The sequence below is a fragment of the Aspergillus udagawae genome (assembly GCF_001078395.1).
Source record: "Aspergillus udagawae IFM 46973 DNA, scaffold_8, whole genome shotgun sequence".
Classification (NCBI taxonomy): domain Eukaryota; kingdom Fungi; phylum Ascomycota; class Eurotiomycetes; order Eurotiales; family Aspergillaceae; genus Aspergillus; species Aspergillus udagawae.
In genome coordinates this window covers 891701-914430 of record NW_025091271.1, presented here as the reverse complement: position 1 = coordinate 914430, position 22730 = coordinate 891701, and the positions used below count along the sequence as shown (strand labels likewise).

The window sequence follows — 22730 nt, the reverse complement described above, 5'->3', positions numbered from 1 at the left end:
AATATATAGTAAATATAATAATTTATTAGTTAAGTACCTTCTTTAAGATCTATTATATAGTTATATATAGTATTTTCTAATAGTATACTAGCTTATTCTTTAGTAGGATATAATCTATTAGAATTTTAATATATATTCTTTTATAGATCTAGTTTATCTAAGTTACTATAGTTATTATTTAGTATTTCTTTTCTTACTAATATTACTAAAGAGTCTTTCTAGATATTTCCTAAAAGTATTATAGCTAGTAAATATTTCTTTAGTTTTATTATTCTATAAATCTATATTATATTCTTAATAATCTCTAATAAAAGATTTAAACTAATTAAATACTAGTCTAATTAGATAGATGTTATGATACTAACACCGCAAGGCAGATATAACTAGTAGAACTACAGAGTAATAATAACTAACTAATCCTTATGCACTAAGTTATTATAAAGGCCATAGTTTCTAGTATAAAGACTATATATAACTATACCCTTTCTATTATCACCTAGTTTTATACTGTAATGTTCCTAAACTATAAACTAGGAGAAGAGATTAGAGGATAGACTATAGTAATATTATATTAATATATAATTAACTACTATATACCTAGCCTTTGTAATAGTAGATAGTAGATAACTACTATCTTTAACTACTATAATCTAGTAGTTAGAATAGTAGTAGAAAAAGAAACTATATAAAAATACTTATTACTATTATAATTAGTACTCTTAGTTTAGTTCCTTATATTTAATATAAGCTATTTACTTAAGTATAAGTTTACTAGTCTAATTTATTAGTTACTCTCTTACTATTAAGTATATATATTTAATAGGCCTTACTTCTATCTTTACTATTATTATTCTTATATATCTTTAGATTATCCTTAATCCTATAGGATTATTATACTATTATGCAGACATATACCCTATTAGTATATTATTAGGCTACCAGGATAGTAGGCCTTAGGTAAGTATTAGATATAGTCTAAGGGACTATATCACTCCTAAAGCAGTGACTAGTAGGAATAGCAGAGACAGATCCCAGGGTATGACAATCTGCTTTGCACCAATGCAGCTGTGTTAGTGTTGTAACAAGTATTTAGAGAGAAAGGACTATAGCTAGCTAGTAATCTAGCCTAATTATATTATTTAGAGGTTATAGATTAACTATTAGTGTAAAATATTATTAAAGGTATCTAATATATTAAGGAGTAATATACTAGCCTTTTAGCTATAGCCCTAGGCCTAGTAGACTTTATCTAGGATTAGTTAGATAATATAGTTAACTAAGATACCTTTCTAGCTACCTAGGTAACCTTTTAGGAGTAGTCTATATTCCTCTAACACCCAGGATATATATAATATAATTATTAACTTTAGAACTTTACCTAGGGTGCTAAGTAGAGTAATAGGGTAATATAACTCTAGAAGATAGAAGTCCTATAGTGCTATCTTATATAGGATTACTATTATAGATACCTAGAAGTGTTAAGGGTTATATCTAATATAGATATAGGTATTAAAGAGAATTTTTAGTACTTAGATAACTATTAGGACTACTATTGAGATATACTAGACCGTATTAGAAATAGTATTAGGCCTAGATACTTTATTAGGGGGTGCTTATCTGATAGCTTTAGTAATCTTATATTTATTATGTGAATGAAAATGAATAGTATATACTAGATAGTATATAAATAACAAAGGAATTTCATGAATGCAAAGGGGAATAGATGGCTTGCCTAGATATAAAGGAAGAATAGGAAGAATAGGAGGAATGGTAATAGAATAGTAGAAGGAAAATAGCTAAGGATATCTTAGCTTAATATTTGAATTTCTTAATTATTCTTATAACTAGCTATAGGGTGATTTCAAGAGTGTATTTATAGGTAATCCCTTCTAGCATAGACCATTCAAATATTGAATGATCTCATGGCTGGGTAATCTCATAGATTAGATCACTATTCACTAATGGTTGAAATCGTTGATGATCAATGATGATCCATGGCCATAAGGTTAGAACCATAGATATGATCAATGATTAACCATACCATGGCTCTCACCAACACTTTATTATAGGGCATACAAGAGTTAGATGCCCTACATGCTGTACCGTGTAGATCTAATTAAGATTCATTTTATTTTGGTTGATTTGGTTAGCTTCAAGCACTCAAACACATCGAAATTGGAATTGCATGTGGTAGACTGGTTAAACCTAGAGTTACATAACTGACCTGCAAAAATCACAACCAACCCTTACCAAACTTGCAGCGGTGTAGGGTCAGGGGTAAGCCTAGGTTTAGTTTCTCTACCCTAGAACTATTTTAGGTTTAGTTAAAACTACTAATTATAGTTTTATACTTTTAGCTAACCTATTTAATTAACCTATATTATTTTACCTAGAAATTACTAAATTCTATAAATATTCTAATAATTTTAATATTATTAGATAGCCCTTAATTCAAGCTATCTAGTAATATTAAAATCACTAGGGAATACCTAGTAGTTATTAAGATATAAAGGAATAATTATCTCTATTATAGATTAGTATAAGAGTAGTAATAATTTATATATATATTAACCCCTAATAATTACTATAGTTAAAGAATAATTTTTAACCACTACCTATTTAACTCTATAGATATTAAATTAATATTTCTAATATAGATTAGAATAGTTATAAATACCATATATTTTATATAAAATTAATAATATTATATAGGTATACTTAGTAGGCCCTATTAAGGGCCCCCTAGAGAGGGGAATAGTAAGATTAAAATAGTTATAATTTATAGTTTAACTAACCTAAAACTAAACTAAATCTAACTATAGTTAGTTATGATTAGCCTAGCTAGGTCTAGCTAGGCCTAGCAGCAGGTTTTATAGTGAAATCTATAACTAAACTAGATCAGGTCTAGGTTAGCTATAGGTTCTAAAATTTGAGCCTGAAATCACAGTAGTTCAGGGCTATCTAGGCTTAAACCTGCCCAAACCTGCACCAAATGCAACTCTAGTTAAACCCAACCCAGCAACCCTAACCCAACCCGGTCCTAACCCACTATGGGCCGGGTTTGGGCTCTATTTCTAGAACCCATGATACCCATCTGGGTTCAGGTTCTAAAAATGGGGTTTAATTATAATACCTAGTAATTAGAATACACTAACCTAGATTAGATTTCTATGTAGAATGCCTAGTTTATATATATATTTTTTTAATGCTGGTATAGATGCTAGTATGGTATGGAAAAATTAAATACATACTAACTAGATTAGGTAGGCGGAGAGTTGATTTTCGGCAGAATAGAACTGAACGGGTTGATTATCTAGAACCCGCTGGGTCATGGGCTGGGTTTTGGGCCCTAGAAATTTAGAACCTGAACCCAGCGGGTTGGGTTCCAAAAATAGGAGAACCCGGCCTAACCTGTGAAAATAACAACCCTAGGATGTGGGCAGCTCACCTTGGAATTATGTTACCTTGCTCCCTCCATGCTGATCTTACCAGTTGATATCGGACCTCGAACGGCCGACCTAACAAAATAGTATTAAATGAGGGATACTAAATATCTACACAGCCTTACCAATTACTGAAATTTTCTTCTTTTCTAAATCTAATATATAAGTAGGATCCTGCCTTCTTGCTCAGCCGAATTTCTTATAATTATATGTGTTTTTGGTGGCATAGTAGCTATTTAGATAGCTTTGAATTTGAAGGCATTGGAATCAGATGGGAAAGTGGCGACGCAGGTGCAGTGGTGGCTTGCTTACTGATTATGTTATAGTGTGTTACATGATCTAGTAGGTCTAAACCCGTAACCACGCTTTTGTTTGCATACAGCGGCTCTACGGTCCACCATAGCGCTTAACAGCTCCTTCTTCCATGCTTAGTATTCTTGTTGTATGGTAGCCTAGATAGTTGATCAAATGTATGATTTTGATATCGGCCTGAGCCACCCCACAGTAGGAAACCTAGAGATATACTACTAATGAGTCATATGACGGGAAAAGATGATTTTTTCTATTACTAAAGACTTGTAGTACAAGAGTCCTCAACTCATATGATGCTTGAACCATGACAGTTTAGATAGTAAAATATTGCGAAAAGATGTTCTAACTAGGGCTATAATATTAATTAGTATATGCGCTATATAAGTAAAAGCTTATATCTACCTTAAGACGTAGCTTTGAGTACCAGACGACTTAAGGAACTGGCAGGCCCCCTGCAAGCGCATAGTAACTTAGTTGGCTTGATACCCACACTCCCACAGGGCCACAGTTCTGAGGATCTTTTTGTTGGATATCTGCTGCACTATCATTCTGCTGTCGAGAAATGGTTGTCTTGGCACCATTTTTTGCTCAGTGGTTTGAGTGCACTCAACATGTTTTCTCAGAGCTGTATGGATTGCGCGCAAGAGCTGCCTAGTCCAGTAGACCTAACCTGAGTGTCTCGGGTGTCAGTCTACATCTTACTATATAACCCAGTAAGGACAGACCCTGTGCATATTTGGTCGTTGTTATGTATGTATGGCGGCCGCATGTCTCGCCATAACCACCTGTATCTTTCGAGGTAGGGGGCAGGGAGGGGCGTTATGATATTACCTCGCTTACTACAAGTATATCCTAAACACATCTCAAGCTGGTACTTGCATGTATCATTACAATGGATTGATATTTCGAACCTTCCAAAGAATTCTCATCCATAGCCTCATAGGATATGGGTATCAAGTCTAGATATTTGAGGATGACCACACTTCTGTAAGCATATCATAGCAAGGAATATATTCAAAGCAAATATATTCAAGCACCCGTAGCGACAGAACTGAACACAGCAGAGGACGCTCCCCCAATTCAAGCGAAAACTAAGGGGCAGAAGATTGACATAAGGTGACATACAGGCGCGGAAAGATGCCAACTCCGCCAAACCTGAATGTGAGAGATCTAATTAGTCTGAGTGAACGCACCCTTCTCGGGGTCGGCGGTCGCATGATCCTCCATCCTCGCAGCACTGAACTCTGCACTGTCGCTACTCTCGTTGCCCTTGGCGTCCGCATCAGCAGAGCCAAAACCGTACTGGATAGCCACACGCTCAACATCCTCGTCGGAGAGGAATGGCAACTCTTTAGCAGCACGAACATAGCTTATGTTCTCTAAAAAGCCTTTCGCAAAAATAAGATCAATTTCCTCCAGTGACCGCCCAGCAGTCTCAGGATAGAAGAGATAAATGACGGGGATAAAGCATGCATTAATGCATGCAAAGAAAAGATAAGTCCCCCAGCTAATATTGGAAATCATGATGGGAGTCACCATGACGATGAGAAAATTGAAAAGCCAATTTGTGCATGTTGAGATAGCATTAGCCTTTGCTCTTGTCTTGATCGGGGAGATTTCGGCTGGGTATAGCCAAGGCAAGGGCAGCCAGGTGGCACCGAAAGACCTGAAGACGATCAACATATGGCCCAATATCAGAAGTCTGGCCTAAATGGGTGAAGTGAATAGGCGCAGAAGGGCGACAAGAAGTACTTACGCAATGTATGTGAAGAGACCTACTGCAGCGCCTTTTGCAGCAGATGGAGTGCCGGGAATCAAGCAAGCAAAAGTGAGGACCATTGAGAGGCACTGGCCAACTGTGCCCCACAGGAAGAGCTTGCGTCTTCCAACTCTCTCAATCAGAAACCACGACAATGTAGCGAAGATTGAGTAGACGATCATATTGACGCCTCCCAGTATCATAGACATAAATGGTGTTTGGTTCAGTGAGTTCTTGAAAAGCACTGGCAGGTAATAGATGACTGCATTGCAGCCGCCAATTTGCTGAAAAAATTGGGAGGAGGACCCTAATAGCATTCGTCGGAAATGCTGAGTCTTCCCGCCGGTGAAGACAGCAGACAAGGGGGTGTTCTTTCCCGCTTGACCTGAACTATCAAAAAGTCAGCCTCAGGCTCAATAGGTACACCGCCGCAATATGACTCACGCTCTAATTGAGTCAAGAATGATGTTTTTCTGGAGTTGTACATCATGGTGGGATATCTCTTTGCCCATGAGTGCAGCAATCACAGTTTCGCCCTCCTCATATCGTTCGCGAGTGAACAGCCAGCGAGGAGACTCGGGCAGAACCATCATTCCAAAGACGATGAAAAGACCAAAAACTATTTGGAATGCAATGGGGAAACGCCATGTAAGATCAGGCGAGCCATAAGATGCACCAAAGTCGATCCAATAGGCTATAAGTGTACCAAACGCGATAGTAGCACCTTCTATGCAGATAAGCAATCCTCTGTTGGAGGTTCTTGAGCACTCGGCTTGGTACGTTGGAATTGTTGATGTGTTCATCCCATTTCCAATGCCAGTAATAACTCGCCCAATGATAAACTGTGCGAGAGGGACATGTCCCGGATACGAAGTTACTTGAATGATGACGCCAATGATCATCACGGTTGCACCCGCCATGATCGACCTTCGGCGCCCCAGCCAGTCCCCAGCACCCAGTATAAAGACAGCACCGGCGAGACATCCTGAAGAGAGCATCAGTAAAAGATTGCGTTTCGTTCTTTCGGGTGTCAAACATACCTATTTCGTAGATGGCAGTTACTGTGCCCTGCATAGTCGAATTATCTCTAGTCGCCGTAAATACATCATTAAAAGGTTGAGCATCGATGATGCTGCTCATAACACCTTCTATTTCAAGTGTCAGCTAGGGACCAAAATAAGTGACTCGATTCCAAGCGTTCTATTAACATACGATCGTAACCGAAGAGCAAGAAGCCCATGGTAGCTACGGCTGTCACTGCTCGCATAAGCAGGTTGCCGGACATGCCAGCGAACTTCGGGGCAGCCATGGTGATCTTCCTAGGTGGTGAGCACCTAGTAGGCAGAAGCGATGCTCTTGAACAAGGAAAGTTAACACAGCGCAAGGTCCTGCTTGAGAACCGAGAAGAGTGAGTAGACCTATAGTATGGCAGCGAGTATCGCCCAAAAACCGGACTCCCAGGCCTAAATTTTTCAGACAAACTAACAGGCAGTCTGAAATGGGTTACTTGTCTGTCAACCTAAGGAAGAAAGGTGGCTTGCTGTGAGCAGGAGGGTACGTAGGTCGATACATGTGAGGAAGAAGCTCATGCTTATATATTTCCCCACGCACCTCCCCCAGAACATTGGGAAAAGTGTGTGGAGTCATAATTGACCCGAGACTCCACAGTAATCTCGCAACTCCCAAGAGATCTGTGAGCTGGAGAGAATTTCTCTAACTCGTGAACTTTCCCTTTCTTTCCGACTCGCTTTTAGAAAGGTTTCGAGGGTGGTGGGGAACATATTACGTAGCAGCCAGATTTTCACCTCCAGTATGCAAGAAGTAACTGAATGGTCAGTCTGAACTCGCCGCTAATCCACGTTGAGAAAAAGGGTAGCCATCAATATAGGGTGTAAACAACTAGGGTAGATATATCATTGGGAACATGGGGGTGGTAAGGCGGAGATCTCCTGCGGCTAGTGCACGGAGTAAAGCTTTAGCTTATTGCTTCACCTTTACCATTGGCTTAACACATCGGAAGACTTGACAAGCAGCGGGCTCAGGCTGAAACCAAGGTACCTAGGTAGGTGTAGTCACCTTAACCCATGGAAGTTTTCACTTCAACAGTAACCAGTCATCATAATTAAAACCAAAGTTCTCAGCAACTTGAGCAACCATATTATTTCCGAATAACTAAAACAGCGTCAAGAGGTTCATCATACGTAAAGTCTGGTTTATTGTATCCACAATCAGAATCAGAGACACCAAAGAGAGACAAAGAAACTGGTTCAAGAGATGAGAATAAACTGAAAGGCGGAATTCAAAAAGACGCCTCAATGCCTTGGTTCTTTCTGGGGTTTTCACATGGGGATATTGCGTGAATCTCATGGCCTGTATGTACAGCCCTAGGTAAGATCCTATCAGACTATACAGGCTCATTTTTATTTTTATTATTTTTCTTTTTTCTTTTTGTGTGAATTATCAGATACTCTCATTCAAAACCAGATAGGATAATATGCCAATATTGGGCTTGTATTGTGTCTATTAGGTACATTCCTGCAGAGTATTAAGACTGAACATTCTGTGGTTTGTACTTGTCACCTGCAAACTAAAATCTCCTTCTCATACTGTAACATCAGGAACAGATCTTTTATGTTGCACTGGTGTGGATACTAGGTGGATACCGCAAGCCACATCATGTCTTGGCTGTCAGCTTAGCACAGTTCATCCCGATTCTTTCCTCGGTCATTACTCACTACAGAGTAGCGCTTGTCAGTAAATAATACGGAGTACCTACCTGGTTGAGAGGTACCTGCATTTTAAGGATTTTTGATAAGGTATAGTAACCCTATTGACACAGGTTGTACATGGTATTGGTTGTGCGTTTGTATGGTATTATTAATTTAGTGCTTGGAGAGGTACATGTAGCTACCGTACTTTAGTACTCTGTACGGCCTCCCCAGAACAGACTAGCTTCCTAAACACAAGCACAGAAAATAAAGAGAAGCAATGTGGCTTTTTTGGATGAATCATGCGTAAGTAAATCCTATCTAGGGTAACCAAGTTGCTTTTAAGTTTCTTAAACTTTCTTGAGCTTGTGCTTCTATAAAAAAGCTTGGAAAGTATGCCGAGTCCTTGACACTAAATCCCGCCAAGTTTGCCGGACTCAGGTTTCTCATAAATGATCAAGCGTCGTTCAGTTGTTTTTGGCGCCCGATGACATCTGTGGGATGTGGATGCCTGTCACTACTGCTGTGATTAGCATGACAGTGCTCCCGCGTTGCGTATGTGGCTGAAAAGTCGACATTGAGATTTTGAGTGGGATCGATAGCGCCAATATAAATTTGTTTTCTTGCTTTGTTCAAAATCAGGAAGGTGGTGAAAATGAGATAAATGGGACTCAGCGAATCGATGAAGACAAAAGAATGATTATATGGGTTAGCAGCTAAGCATTCTTTACTACCTCCGCGTTACCTGAGCTGATGTGGATGCCTGTCCCCTTCAGCTCATTGTAGCCATCTGACCGGAGTGATGCACTTTACTTGGTGGTATAGAGTATTATAATGAGAGGTGACAAATGTCTAACCGACCCTACCACCTCAACGTAAGGAGTCAGATAAATGAGATCATTCTACATATTGATTTGCCAACATAACTTGTAAACTTTGCCGAGCTTTTGGATAGCACCTTTGCATGTGCTTCTCCCACAGAGTACCGGACGGTCTTTTGTCACGGATAGAAAATGGCACTGGAAATATCGGAGGAAGCAGAGAGGCAGAGTGCTAGTAAACATACCATGTCAGACCCTGAACTATAGGATTGTGCGCAATACTTTTATGCCATGTGATGTGCCCATTCTGGCTAACACTAGATCCTATGTGCTCATCGTCAGATTATGATGCTTCATGCTTAGATAAATCCATATAGACTGTGGAGTTGGATGTACAATTTAATCGACATTCTGCACCCACCATGGTTTATATTATCCTGGCACTACTTGGTAAACTATGTATCACCAGAGATTTTAATCAGGCGAAGAACATTAAGTTCCTTGGAGACAGAGATCTCACAACTATGGGAGCTCGTCAGATAGTAGCCAGTGGCTTCACCAGCCACAGATAAAACACACCATTGACCGTTAGATTTAACGCAGTAGGCATGAAATCCAATCGAATTGAGATTGTCATTGACCAATATGTTGCAAACAAGTACATCGCTTCACAAAAGGAAGGAAATATTGGAAAATGAAGGATTGGAAACGCCAATGTAAGTACGGCATGAAGGTTTTTCAGGACAGACAGCTGAATAGACTAGGTAGGGACTCGAGTTCCTCCGTCGAAGCCTTGATGCTTCGGCTTGACTTCAGCCTCAATATCGGGAGAAATAGCAAGTTAGAGCTGCGTCTTCCAATACCATTGAATATTTGTGTCAGTCTCAAAACAGAAAAACGGTTTCTGGTAGGACTTCAGCACAGCTCACAATACCATGCAATGAGTAAATGCTACCAGTACCAACATGAGCGTAAATACCAGGCAGGTAAACTCCTTTTCTCACTGCGATTGATAAGAAGGCTGTATCACGAGCCCACCGACCTGTCGGTCCCAACGAGCAGAGTATAAGAAGCAAGCCCTCGAGCAAGACAGTCAGACCCCGTCGGGATAAGGCTTTACCGTAGTTATTCCTGGACATTGAACCGGATTTCTAACCATAGTATTGACACAATCAGCAAACAATATACAATATCATAATGGCGGCTGAGATAGACATATCAAGCCAGAGTTACAGTATCCACAAGAAGTAAAATCCTGATGTTATCCTCCCAAGAGATGCATTATGCCTCAGGTGCGATCCCCTGACGGCTTGCGACATCATCCACATGAACGCCAAATACCAGGCGATAGAGATCCCGTAGCCAAGGATATTGACTGCCCTGTGTCGTCACTTGGACAGCCCTTGCTATATCCGCAGCATTCGAGTGCGGTTGGAAGTCAATATTGCGGAATACTGGGTCAAGTGCCAGAAGACTCTTATAACTCCTCAGAAGTGAAATTTGCCACGGTGCTGATCCAAACGCGTCCGATGAAAGCGTCTTTACGAAACTTGATATGCTCTGTGATTTTTCGGGCTGAAATCCGCTATCGACCGCGGCCTTGGCCAGTAAAGCTTGTATACATGTCAGAGTCGTATCGTTTGGCGACGTTCTTATAGTATTTGTCGAAGATGTTTGCCCAGAAGATGTTTGCCCAGAAGATTGGCTGATATCTGAGACGGTTGACAAGTCTGAGGACCACCTTGCCTGCACAAATTGACCGGCATCTTTTCCCAAGACAAAAATATTCTGAACTGGGGCGTCGTCCGGCGAAATAGTGGCGGTCTCATCGAAAATGGTTGTAGGAGTTTCGGGATTACCTCGCTGTCGCAGCCCTTCATCTGTAGCAGCGATTCCGTGTTGACCGGCCTGCTGCATGCCATGGGTGAAGGTGGCCTGACTCGGTCGTGGCGTTCCACGATCAGAGTAACGCAAGCTACGTTGTGTCCATCCCTCACGAAAAAGATCACAGAGTTCCCAGCAAGCTTGCACGGCGGAGGCAAGCATTTCTTCGCTTATCGGCCTTCCCTCCCTTTTACCTTGGCGGATCGTGAACAGCATCTCCGCCAGGGACCAAGAAGCCTTCAAAAGGGAGTCGGTCTCCGAGACACGGGTCCTGTGTTTCATGAGACGATGACAAAGGGTGATATAGAAGTCCAGCGTCCTTTCCCTGAAGGCGTCTGGTAGATGCCGATCATGCGTGTTGTAAAGATGATTATTTAATTCGAAACTGACACGAAGCACTGAATCTGCAAGCTCGTTGTCACGGATGCGGATTTCAAATAAAGTCTGGCAAAATTCACGACACAGGTCTAACGTCGGCTTGACCTGCGATACATACTCATCTTTCTGACTCTCATATAACTTCTGACACAGCTTCCAGCATGATGTCCATGCATCTTCTTCGATGCGGCCAGTGCCAGTATTGTCCGCAGTACGCCCGCGGTGGATATAGCTCAGTCTGGCTAATGTATTACAGAGCGTCCAGCATTCCGCGAGCGCTGTCTTGAGTGCTTTGATCTCAGCTTCACCATCAAAAAGATGCCGAACGGCGGCTTCTAGTGTGCTTGACCCCCCGTCTACTGCGGTAGAGCCACCTTTAGCTTGAACTGGAGGTATATTTGAATGCACATAAATGCTCGGCTCATAGAATGTAGGGTTTGTAGATGCATGTTGTTTAAGAGGCGAGATTTCGCTGGCAAGAACACTCGGCTGAGATTGGAGGTCAATGTTTTCGAAATCCTGCCTTGTTTGTGCTCGAGGAGTTGCTCGCTCTGACCAATCTTTCGCAGGTTCAATAGAAGTGGTTAAAGGAGACGGTGATATAGAAGGCTTCTACAACGAAGTCAGTCGCTGCTAGCTTGGGGATTGGGAGCAATAAAGCACCTTTCCTAATTCGTCGTCTCGAACCATCAATGGTGTTATCTTGGCCAAGTTGCTGTGAGATGATGCCATAACTGGGCTAATCAAGCTGTCGGAGTCGCCGTAGGTGCCAAACTTCTAAAACAGATACGGCTTCAGCAACTAGGCAACAGCCCACAGATCGTCTAACATGATCCTTACAAATTGGCGAAAGCCAGGAGGTGCATGTATCACAGACTGTGGAGCATCATCATCATTCGCTTGTGGCCCAGGACCGGCAAGGGAAGTCTGTTTTGTTTGTACCTATATTTTGATGGAGGTCAACCACGACTATCAACTCTTATGGGTAAATAACACATACCCTGAGTTCGGTCTGATTGGTGTGAAATATTCGCTGCTCGGGTTTAGTGATTCTAAATGCAAGTGGTCTTTCCGAGTCATAGATGACAGTGCCATCGTGCTCTACAGTGCCTGTCTGATCGTGTGATGGAATTGTTAGTGAAGTGTCCAACATATCCATGTTCTCAGGGCCATATTTGGCAGGGCGATCATCAACGGACCTAGTGTGTTAGCAAATACAAGGTCACTCGACGGAGATCTTCTCAGTCCTTACATCCTGAAGGAGCCACTGGGCTTGCGTCCAGTATCTTTCAAATCTGCCAATCAACTTTAATGGGGTGTCAGTTTTACAGTCAACCTCAGCCCAGTAGTGCTCGTCATTTGACTGCAACAGCAAAGAACATGGTATGGCCATTTTGGGCTTAGCTTCTGATAAAATGTACGTCTGATCTTGGATGGGCTGTGCTGCGTAAAGAATCTCCCCGCTTTGGTACGAAGCAGTCAGGCATCTGTTAGGTACTTGTTCTACTGGGGTCCAGGCCAAAAGTGAGTTGAAAGTTGGCTGTCATTGTTCAATGTTCACTCATGAGAGCAGCAGATCCCTGTTAAGCGAACTGTAATATCATGGCATTGTATAAGGGTAGTATACCTATATCTCCTTTCAGACGAAATTTTGAGGATGTGTTGCATACCTATCTACTTTGTAGCGAATACGTGATAATGAGTAAGGTAGGTAGTTTAAGCTTTTAAATGTATTTAAAGTATGAGGGGCTGCAGCCAGGTTAGCTTGGATATTCCTTACAGTAACGAGACATATCTGTGACTTTCTTTGATACCTTACTTCGTGACTGCTAGGCATTGGGGAATTTACAATAATAATCTCCTTGGTTCAAAATGCTGATGTATATTTTGTGGATATACAGGTATGCTGAAGGGCCATTACTATTATTGATTTTATGGCATCCGTTAGTGCAAAATAATTTCTGACAATTACTATAATTGCCAGTCTCAATCCAAGCGTAAGGATTCCATTGTAGTAAGTACATATATTTCAGCTATTAAGCAATAGGAGCGAGGGCTTTGCTACCTCTTCTCTGCGGCATCCATACGGAATTCAGATCAAAACGCCCGAATATAGTGGTATCAAGAGTAGTCACATACGTGATATAGAGAAGCTTTAGGGCTGCTGCATGGCAGCTGATGATATCACAGACCAATTCATTTCTAGGCCAAGATTGAGACTGGTGGCAAACAGTTCATACTTATAACAGGTTGTAAAGTTGGCTGCAATCGAAATAGAGCTAGGTCAAATCGCATACCTGTAACAAAGTGGCCTGGGCATCCTGATGTTCTCCCAGATAAGAGCTCAATTATTGCATACGCAAACCGCTGTTCAAGCTTGAGTCATCCTCATTTCAGAGTCAGAATAAAGTCGATTTAGCATCCAGAAAGCACCTCGAACGCAAGGAATACGACAGATCGTCCGAAATTAACCATACGTTTCAAGGCTGACAGCATGAAAGCACGAAAGCGACTCAAACAAGACTCATCTGAGATGCTGAGCTCTTACAATTCAGATTATCCACATGATCGACAGGCAAAGTAGCACAGAACCAGATAAGTGAGGAAATGTGATCGATGCCGGCAGACGGAGGGAGGAAAAATTTCCACTTTACCTCTCCTATACCTTGCCTTTTCGGATACTATCGGTTTGAACTCAGAAGTAGGCGTGGCCCTCATGGTAATCGAGAGACATGATAGCATTAAAGCGACGAGGAGGATGGGAAAAGTCGGTACTGCCACCGAAACGGGACAAGCAAGGGCTTGCACTGTGGGCAAGGTCTCGCACTATGGGCATAACCCGGTCCTTCTGTCAAGTTGGCCAGGGAGAGCGAGGTTGGAGATATTGAGAGTGTGTAGGCACAATAGATCCCACAGCCACAAGACAGAAAATATCATATTTGAGATTTTGCCCGATCTCTTTCGGCAGGATTGTACCTATTAGGGGAGTATAAGCTTAGCTGCGTGGGAAGTCAGGATCGTATATACGCACCGCAAAAGCTTTTCAATGAGATCGACGTGTGTCATGATCATTCTGCGGCAACAGTACCTCTTGCAACCAAGCTGATCCATAGCATCACTTTACAAGAAGGTATTAGCAAAACGATCAAATTTGAACGAGACAGGGTAAATGGAGTGTCAAACTTACCCATCAGGAATACCCTCATCAAGTAGCTGTAAATAACGTTCCCAGAGATCACCGACAACCTGTTTAGAAATCTATGAGCGACAGCAAGCAGTTTGTCAAAAGGATAAGTTTACCTTGCCACAAGAAAAGCAACGAACAGGGATAATCATTGGCTCAAATTGTGTGAGCTTTTTGAGAAGATCAAGAAAGGTGCGGAGGGTGTAAAGTCAAAATAGGACACAATGTAGAAGAAAAATGGTATTGCTGTCTTGAATCCTGTTATGATACTTGCAGAGACTGAACAGAAGAATGAACGAATATCCTGAAGGGTACTAGAAATGCGGATATAAATTTTGCATTGTTTCCCCACATAACTACTGTTTTGGGAAATTGGCTAACCTTATATATACTAGCCCGAAAATTGGAGAGATCATGGTGGGACCCAAAAAGTTTCGAAAGAGAAAAGAAAAAAAATACCAAGCCTACAAGAGTACCATGACTCTTCGTATATCGAACTACCTCACGGCATCACTGGGAATCATTGTAACGGTCTGAACTAAGCCGCATCGTCTTGAATTGATGCCCCGGACCTCGCCTTCCCTAATTTCCCTTACAATGTCAGGTTCGAGTCCCGCGACAGGACATACAAAAAGATCCAGGACTAGCGATGCCCTGCGCACCGAGAAGGATAGAATAAAGCGTCGTCGGTTTTCCAAGGGCGCACTTGGTGTTACTGAAGACATACAACTAGCTCCTAAAGGAAAGACGAGTGAGAAAAGCACTCGGAATGCTATTTCTCTCCCACAATATACTTCTGCGCACGCGTGTGAGCAGCAGACGAAATTCTCCCGCGAAAATTGGGGTCTTTCAAGTCCAGTCGGTGGGCAGTATAGCAACCTCAACCCAATTATCACTTCGGATGATGAGTGAGTTACCTCAAGAGTTAATACGAAGGCTTGCTTATTATAGCGAGAACTCTAAGTGATTTGTTTTTAGGTATCTCCTTGTCGGGACTGAGACAGCAATTCATGTTCATTCGACTGGAACATCTCACCGGTCTCGTACGTTACACTTAAAAGATGGTCAAAAAGTCGTCTGTTACAATCTCTGCCCCGAAAATCCGCAACATCTTTATATCGTCACTTCAACTGGTTGTGTGAGCAAGTGGGATTGGCTTTCTGGAGATGAAATTGCTTCTTGGGATTTCGCCCGAGAGACACTCCTGGCTGAATTATGCCCCTCTGAGGTCGGCAAATTAAAGTACGAGCTTCTCTTTTCTTTGCGAGGGCGCAAGGATGGAAAGAGACAACTTACAGTCACCTTATTCAATTGTGAAACGCCACGTGACATTGTTGTCTTTGAAACGACTCAACGAATAGACAATTTCAGGGTTTTCAGACAGGGACAAGCGATAGTCGCATGGGCTGGTCAGCGCCTTCTGCTTGGCATCAGGGAATTTAACACGCCTGACCCGTCAACTATGCAGTACGCCTGGAGGGAGGTCGTTCTGCCTGTCCGTGTCACTTGCATTGATATTCGAGAGAGCAGAGCACGAAATCGGACAATACCCCAGAGCTCACAGGACAATAATCTAGATACCATGGACCTTGTTTTGGGTGAATCTGGGGGCTCGATCTTAATCTATCCTGACTTTCTCGCTCTTTTCCCTACTGGTGGTATTGACTCGGACGATAGCAAGGGTCTGGCTCCTCGACGGCTGCATTGGCATAGAGGTCCCGTCAATGCAGTTCGTTGGTCAAAGGATGGTATGTACTTACTCTAGCCAGTACAAGTACTGAGGCAGCCCCGTTAACAGGATTCAGGTAACTACATAATCTCAGGCGGAGATGAGTCAGTCATGGTCCTATGGCAGTTAGACACTGGTCGCAAGCAGTTTTTACCTCATCTCTCTTCACCCATTTGCAATCTAGTCGTTTCTACGACTGGGAAAGCATACATCCTCAAGCTTGCTGACAACAGTATCATTGTGCTGTCCGCGACAGAACTGCAACCTTATGTTACTATCACTGGCCTGCAACTTTGCCCCAAAGTTGACAAGCCTGCCGATGCAGCTCTGCCAGAGTCGCGCATCTCATTTCAACCTCCTGCAGCTGTATTGCACCCACAGTTCCATGATCGGCTTCTAGTGGCCGTACCAGCTTCGCGTCATGCCGCACGGGGTTATGATTCTATAACGAGTTCGTGCGTGCTACAGACATACGATATCCGCACCAACTCTCAAATATCCAGACAAGCTCTTGCACGGACCAATGCCACGACTCTGAGGATCAGTCCAGAGGGGACAGAAATTGTTGCCCCGGACGTCAGTTACCTTGACATATGTCAGGATGGAAAGTGGATGGCGACGATCGATGACTGGATACCGCGCCCTGAAGATATCAGGGCTCTTGAACCAAATAGTACTCCGACAGGCAGCCATACGCTATACCGAGAAACATACCTCAAGTTTTGGAGATGGAACGAAGTGTCCAATATGTGGGAGTTAGCCACACGTATCAACAGCCCTCACTCCTTCGATAGCGTTTCGGTGCCTATTCTGGGTCTCGCGTCCAGACCATACAGTCATGAATTTGCAACAGTAGGCTGTGATGCCGTGCTCCGCTTCTGGTGCGCGAGTAACAGGCCCCGCCTGGGATTAGCAACCAAACATTCAGAACACCAATATCAGACTTGGAAATGCCGAGGTACTATCGACCTAAAAGGCGAATTTATTGGTGGTGGAACTGAGCCTGCAAATGCAGCCTGTATGGGATTTTCTGAGGACGGGTCGGTGCTTGCTATTTGCGTGCAAACCAGGTCCAGTCCGGACTCCGGCCTCGTCATCCTGGTGGATACGCAGAATTGCAAAATTCATCACAGTAGGGTAGGGGTTTACTCGGGTCGTCCGTGTGCAGCCAGATTCTTGGGACGCTATCTTGTTGTTCTGTCCTTGCATTCGGCACATATTTGGGATACAGTTGGCGATATAGTCAGAACGACCAGTTCTTCAGCCGTTCAGGATGAAACTCTCTGTGACGATCAACTTCTGGCAGTGAGCTCAAAGTCGCAAACCTGTGCTATTGCCTCAAAAGTCCCACAACATCTGGCTGGAGCAAGAGGAACATGCGGATCTCAGTTCGATATACGAGTCTATGATGTGCAGACCTTGTCCCTGCTTACTCGACAATCTTTGAAGCATTGTCCGGTATCCCTGCTCTCAGATCCACTCACTGGGGATTACATCATCATTGATGCCATGGCCAATGTGCAACGCCTCAGTTGTTCAGATAAAGCTCCCCAGTCAATACCGCAATCCAAGGACGGGACTTCTCCCAACCACGGGCTTGGGGGCTTATTTGGAGCACGTTCTCACAACTTGAGTAGGCGTAATAATGTTCAAGCGCTGCCTCTTCCAGTCAGCGGAAGCTCTTCAGCTCCGCAGTCATCTGGGCTACCGGGGGTCTTTACTGATACTCCCCCATTTGTGCTGCCTCCCACTAGTGTTCTTTTCAAAAGTCTGGTGCAAAATCTTACAACTTGAATAAGCAGACCAGAAGCAACCAGAAGCAATGTACCTTATTTGTCAATACGGCACGGATATAACTTTTTTTTGTTTGCGTGTATTCGCTGTCCTTGTTGCCATTATTGACTCTTTGAGGTGTATTTATACAATTTACTTGGTGCTTTGCATAGGCGCATCACATATATCAACTCTCATAATTCATCATGCACATAAACTGTAGATAGATCGGACATTTCACTAAGGCTCGTGCAACTTGATCCCATTATGCAAACCCCATGGGTTATCTCAATTGACGTCACTCAACCACAAGTTTGAAAGGCAACATCAGCTTATAGCGGAAATTTCCTATCCTAAGCAAGATAGCATGAGGACACTTTACAGATCGTCGAGGCAGGTGAAGCAGGGCACAATTGCGTAACAAATGGTTCCCGAATTAAGGCCAAACAACCGATCGACCCGTTGCCTTTTTGTGTATTGGATACACATGTGGATGCCTTGCGGACCTAAACTAGGCGACAGACAAAGTATGCTCTCCGCCCATGTACATGCGTTAAATAAGCGTCGAGTTCATTATCGTCATGGATATTGAATGTGACTTCGTTTCCATGCTCATCCTGATCGATTCCCTGAATCTTGGTAATGATGGAACCAGGATACCTAGAAACAACTAGCTGGCGTAACTCACCGACGGATTTTGTTGCTAGTTTCTCGACGCTGGTTTTCGACTCCTCGTGAACCTGGTCTGGAGGATAGATCCGCACATAGATCGGCACGTGCAGCGAAGTTGAATCTAGAATAGGGTCCACGTATCCAAAAGAATTCTCAGTATCATGAGATGCTGAGGCAAACGAGGTATCATTTGCCGCTTGCAGAAGCGAGGGATCTATTTGCATATCATTTAAGTCGCCCGATGTCATCGGGGCGCTGGCGAGAGCTTGCGACGCAAGCGTGCTGATTCCATTAGTAATGCTGCCGAATGCACTATTTTCATTGGCGCCGGCAACGTCTGGACTCGAAATATTGGTGCGAGTAATAGACTTCTTCCGACAGGGATCTCGTTTGGTTTGGTCATCACGAAGTCGCTTCATAACATCGCGACAGAGGACTTCGAGAGCTTTCAATTTCGTAGCATGCTCCGGATCTGCCGAGCCAGGGGCAAGGATGCGTTGCAGCAACTCAGTGTCTTGAATCCAACTCTCCTTCAGTTGCTTCCAATGCTCGTCACCTGCCTCCAACTTGCTGGTAAAATGAGCCGCTTTTAGTGTATTGTAAAACGCGTTTCGAATCTGGCGGCTTTCTTCGGGGTTGATCCCAAGGGCGTTTTTAGCTTCCGCGATTGTCATTCGCCTTTCTAATGTCCTCATCCGTTTAGTGACATCTGTACAAACGACATCAAGAGCGAGGGCTTTGGCATCGAGCTGATTGGGATCTTCCCAGAAAACCCGCTGAAGATGTTCAGACTCTTGTATTAGTCTGTTTTTCGCCTCCTGCCATCTTTCAGGTCCAGCAACAGTCTTCTTGATGAACCCTGCCTCTTCACATATCCTTTGAAACTGATCTCTTATTTGACGGTAAATAGCATTGTCTAGGCTCAGGTATTTCTTACTCTCATCAATCGTGGTCTCAGAAGGAAAGCGAGGTGGCCCAGGCGGGTCGGCTGGTAGTCCAGCCCATTCCCTGGTGCGCCGACGCCGTTTCCGGGAAGCCCAACGTTCAGCACTCTCTGCTTTCAAGCGTTCAAGTCTCTCTTGGCGCTTCGCGAGTACATCAGCTGATAAGCTAGGCGATGGAGGCCGCATAACGGGCGAATCAGCAGGAAGATTCTGAGCGTCGTAGAAGGGTTCTGCAGTCTTGTATACTTCCTGTTGGAGTGCCAGTAGTCCCTCGTCTTCTGGTAGCTGCACAGATGGTCGGATAGTGGCTTGCGACTTCATTCCATTGGGAACACGGAGTAGCCAGCGATTCTTCGCGCGCACTCGCATCAATTCTCTTTCTTTAATCTCAAAGCCTTCATCATTCAAGATACGTAGCATGTCCCGTTGGCTTGTATTTCGCTCCCAAAGTTGTTTGACGCGAGCGACAAGCTCTGCATTTTTGTGGGCCGGATTCTGTTTGGAAGGAAAGCCCCATCGCTTAAACTGGGTCTGAAAGGCGCGCTTACTGTTGGATGTATGTCTTTAGCCAAATTTGGATGAGAAAAGTAATCGAATCCTGCGTCGCCAAGGATGGACAACGAAGAAACATTGCGTTAATGGCCATGTGCATACCTGGGTGAGAATTGATATACATTTCGCATGTATTCCATAATTTCCTCCAGTGCTTTTTTATCTTTGATGTACATCTGATAGCATATTTCTCTTTTGCCCTCCCAATCGTATACCATGACGAAAGTTTTGGTGAGACGCTCCCCCCCAGTGGAGGTGCGTCTCAGGAAGCGGATCTGATATAAGGAAGAGTGATAATGGGAGCCGATAGGACAAGGGAATAAGAAAGGCGCCTGTTGTCACTCCTGCAGACCGTAGTCGAAGCTGCCGCTGTAGATGTTGAGCTATCTGGCACCCCGTAGTATAATCCAAAAGTCTGGCTGCGCAGAGGCTGCTTCTGCGCAATTTTATGGTGCCTCTCACGTGATTGGTCCCCTTCATGCTAGCCTTACGAAGAGACTACTACTTACTAACCTTTTAAAATCGCGAATACGACCCATGGCAGGCAGCAAGACAAATCATTTGAGCAAGTTTCAACTCATGATAGTCCCATACGATCATTGAGGTCGCACAAATAACCCAAGTAAGCGGTGATCCTCGAATATAGTCATGGCAAATGGATTCTATCAAGGCCAGCCTTCGCTCAGACTGAATCCCATATCATGGCTCCCCTATGATTGGGACATTAGATAGTATCAGCCCAAACTTTGGAACTTCCTGCGCATCTTGAAAACCCTAGTCCGTAACCATGTCAAAAATAACATCCAAGTCGTCTTGGATTCCGATCTCCAAGTACCTGAATTCGACTTCCGCTGTGGTTGGTCCGTGGGAGAATCTAGTTCTTCAGTGACACTCGACTTTTCAGATAGCCCATTCTTGGGTTCCTGCTCGTTTGCAACTGTAAGTGATGCGCGACAGTCTTGTTTTCCCTTGCGTCTCCTTTGTTTCTCTTCAGCCCGCAGTTGCTGTTCTTCAAGCTTGCGTGCTTTGGCTGCTTCTTTCTCCTCAAACGCTTGACGTGCTGCTTGAATTGTGGCGGCACGAGATATAGGATCCATACTTGTCCGCGTCTTTGATCGGAACACAAAATCTAAAGATGATCTAGAGACTGGTGATGCTGCTTCAAGAGAGCTGCTGTTGTCTCGAGAATAGCCAAAAGATGTTCGTCCGGTCAAATTCGTTTGTGATATACTAGGAATCCTTGTGAACGAACTATCATGCATCTGGAACGAATGTCGCACTGTCTGTGTAGCAAATCCACGAACAGAAGATCGAAGTGGATCCGATTCTGTCTGAGCGGACCGTCCTGGCTCAGCCGAGACTCGTCCTTCAAATCCCTCGTTTTCCACGAGAGATGTTTGACAGGACTGACTTAATTGCGGGGTAGAGGCACCAGGCACTTGGCGCATGGGGTGAACGCAACGCAAGTCGGAATTGCCCATGTCTGGGCTGCTCGCCGTAGAGAAACATGGTGTTCCGCTGGTAGACCGGGTATGCAATGAAACAGTCCTCGTGGCACCAGTTGTAGTGTGAGAGTCGCTTCGACAGTCTCGTCTCCAAGAATTCGTGGATATTTTGAGCCCTTCTTCCTCAAAGGACGACCTTGAGAGATCAATCGACATTGCTGATAGGGTATTGCGAGGTAACTTTGCGAGTAAGGGCATGATTTTGGACCTTCAATCATGTAAGGTCCCAGTGCTTGGGTGATTATTCGGATTGTCGATATGACTGACTGTCGCGCCTGGAACAAGACGTGTAAATTTGGAATCCTTCATGTATCGGATGATTGGGAGGGATTCTTGAAGAACGCTCAGTTGGGCCGAAGAGTGAACTGGCAACGAGATATCATGGCGGAGTGACAGGACCCAATCTTCCAAATGCGCTGTCCAAATATGCATGGAAAGAATTGTATGCAAAGAGAATCAAATCAATTGAGTTTATTTGGAGCAAAGTGAGTTTCGCTTGTGCTAAACGACGGCGAGGTCAGATAAACCGCCGTCCCTATTCCACGAGAGCGCCCTGTTGACGACAGTCTCCTTGGACCGCGTGAGACAATATATGCTCAATGCTAGGACAAGGGATTCATGGCTTGCACCGGATAACTAGGTAAGTGCAAGTAGGGCAAGGGAAAGCCGTTGTAAAGAAGCCGATACTTGAAGCTCGCAGTATTTATTATCTGATATCTACTGGAGTTGAACCGAGAGAGTAGCGGGGTAAGACTATGTGTGGGATCGGCCGGCCCAGACCGTTGGCATCAATCAGAATGGGTGAAGCTGAAAACAAGAGATGCAGAACCAAAGTCTATGATCAGATTGAGGAACGGAAAGTCGGTATGTAGTTAATGATTTGCGCATCTGGGCACTGTTCAGCCACAGGACCAAGAAGGCTCGTGGTTAGGAGCCAGGACACCTGTGGATTAGCCGGAAAGACGGAGGAGTGGTTTGCCGGACAAGGCTGGGAAAACAGGTAGATAGTACAATACTTGTACGGAGTACTCCGTACAGTACAGCTGAATTTCGGGTACAATAATGT

At 43.7% G+C, this 22730-nt stretch overlaps 5 protein-coding genes across 5 annotated transcripts; 1 reads left to right on the top strand and 4 right to left on the bottom strand.

The window, feature by feature from the left end:
- Positions 1–4925: 4925 nt before the first annotated feature.
- Positions 4926–6823, bottom strand: Aud_009815 (uncharacterized protein; the record flags this gene model as incomplete). Its single annotated transcript, XM_043294661.1, has 5 exons — positions 4926–5421; positions 5512–5904; positions 5959–6499; positions 6555–6662; positions 6727–6823. 5 exons carry the CDS (start codon positions 6821–6823, stop codon positions 4926–4928), a joined length of 1635 nt encoding a protein of 544 aa, XP_043150596.1.
- A 3501-nt stretch (positions 6824–10324) lies between these two features.
- Aud_009814 (uncharacterized protein) lies at positions 10325–12698 on the bottom strand (the record flags this gene model as incomplete). The annotated part of the gene is made up of 6 exons (XM_043294660.1): positions 10325–11917; positions 11969–12082; positions 12146–12247; positions 12306–12504; positions 12558–12600; positions 12635–12698. 6 exons carry the CDS (start codon positions 12696–12698, stop codon positions 10325–10327), a joined length of 2115 nt encoding a protein of 704 aa, XP_043150595.1.
- Positions 12699–14238: 1540 nt separating this feature from the next.
- Aud_009813 (DNA-directed RNA polymerase core subunit RPB10) lies at positions 14239–14641 on the bottom strand (the record flags this gene model as incomplete). Its single annotated transcript, XM_043294659.1, has 4 exons — positions 14239–14281; positions 14337–14423; positions 14493–14551; positions 14606–14641. The coding sequence occupies 4 exons, from the start codon at positions 14639–14641 to the stop codon at positions 14239–14241; spliced, it is 225 nt and encodes a 74-aa protein (XP_043150594.1).
- Positions 14642–15086: 445 nt separating this feature from the next.
- Positions 15087–18012, top strand: Aud_009812 (WD repeat protein; the record flags this gene model as incomplete). The annotated part of the gene is made up of 3 exons (XM_043294658.1): positions 15087–15397; positions 15468–16237; positions 16295–18012. The coding sequence occupies 3 exons, from the start codon at positions 15087–15089 to the stop codon at positions 18010–18012; spliced, it is 2799 nt and encodes a 932-aa protein (XP_043150593.1).
- Positions 18013–18497: 485 nt separating this feature from the next.
- On the bottom strand, positions 18498–20377 carry Aud_009811 (Clr5 domain-containing protein; the record flags this gene model as incomplete). Its single annotated transcript, XM_043294657.1, has 2 exons — positions 18498–20154; positions 20262–20377. The coding sequence occupies 2 exons, from the start codon at positions 20375–20377 to the stop codon at positions 18498–18500; spliced, it is 1773 nt and encodes a 590-aa protein (XP_043150592.1).
- Between the last annotated feature and the right edge of the window lie 2353 nt (positions 20378–22730).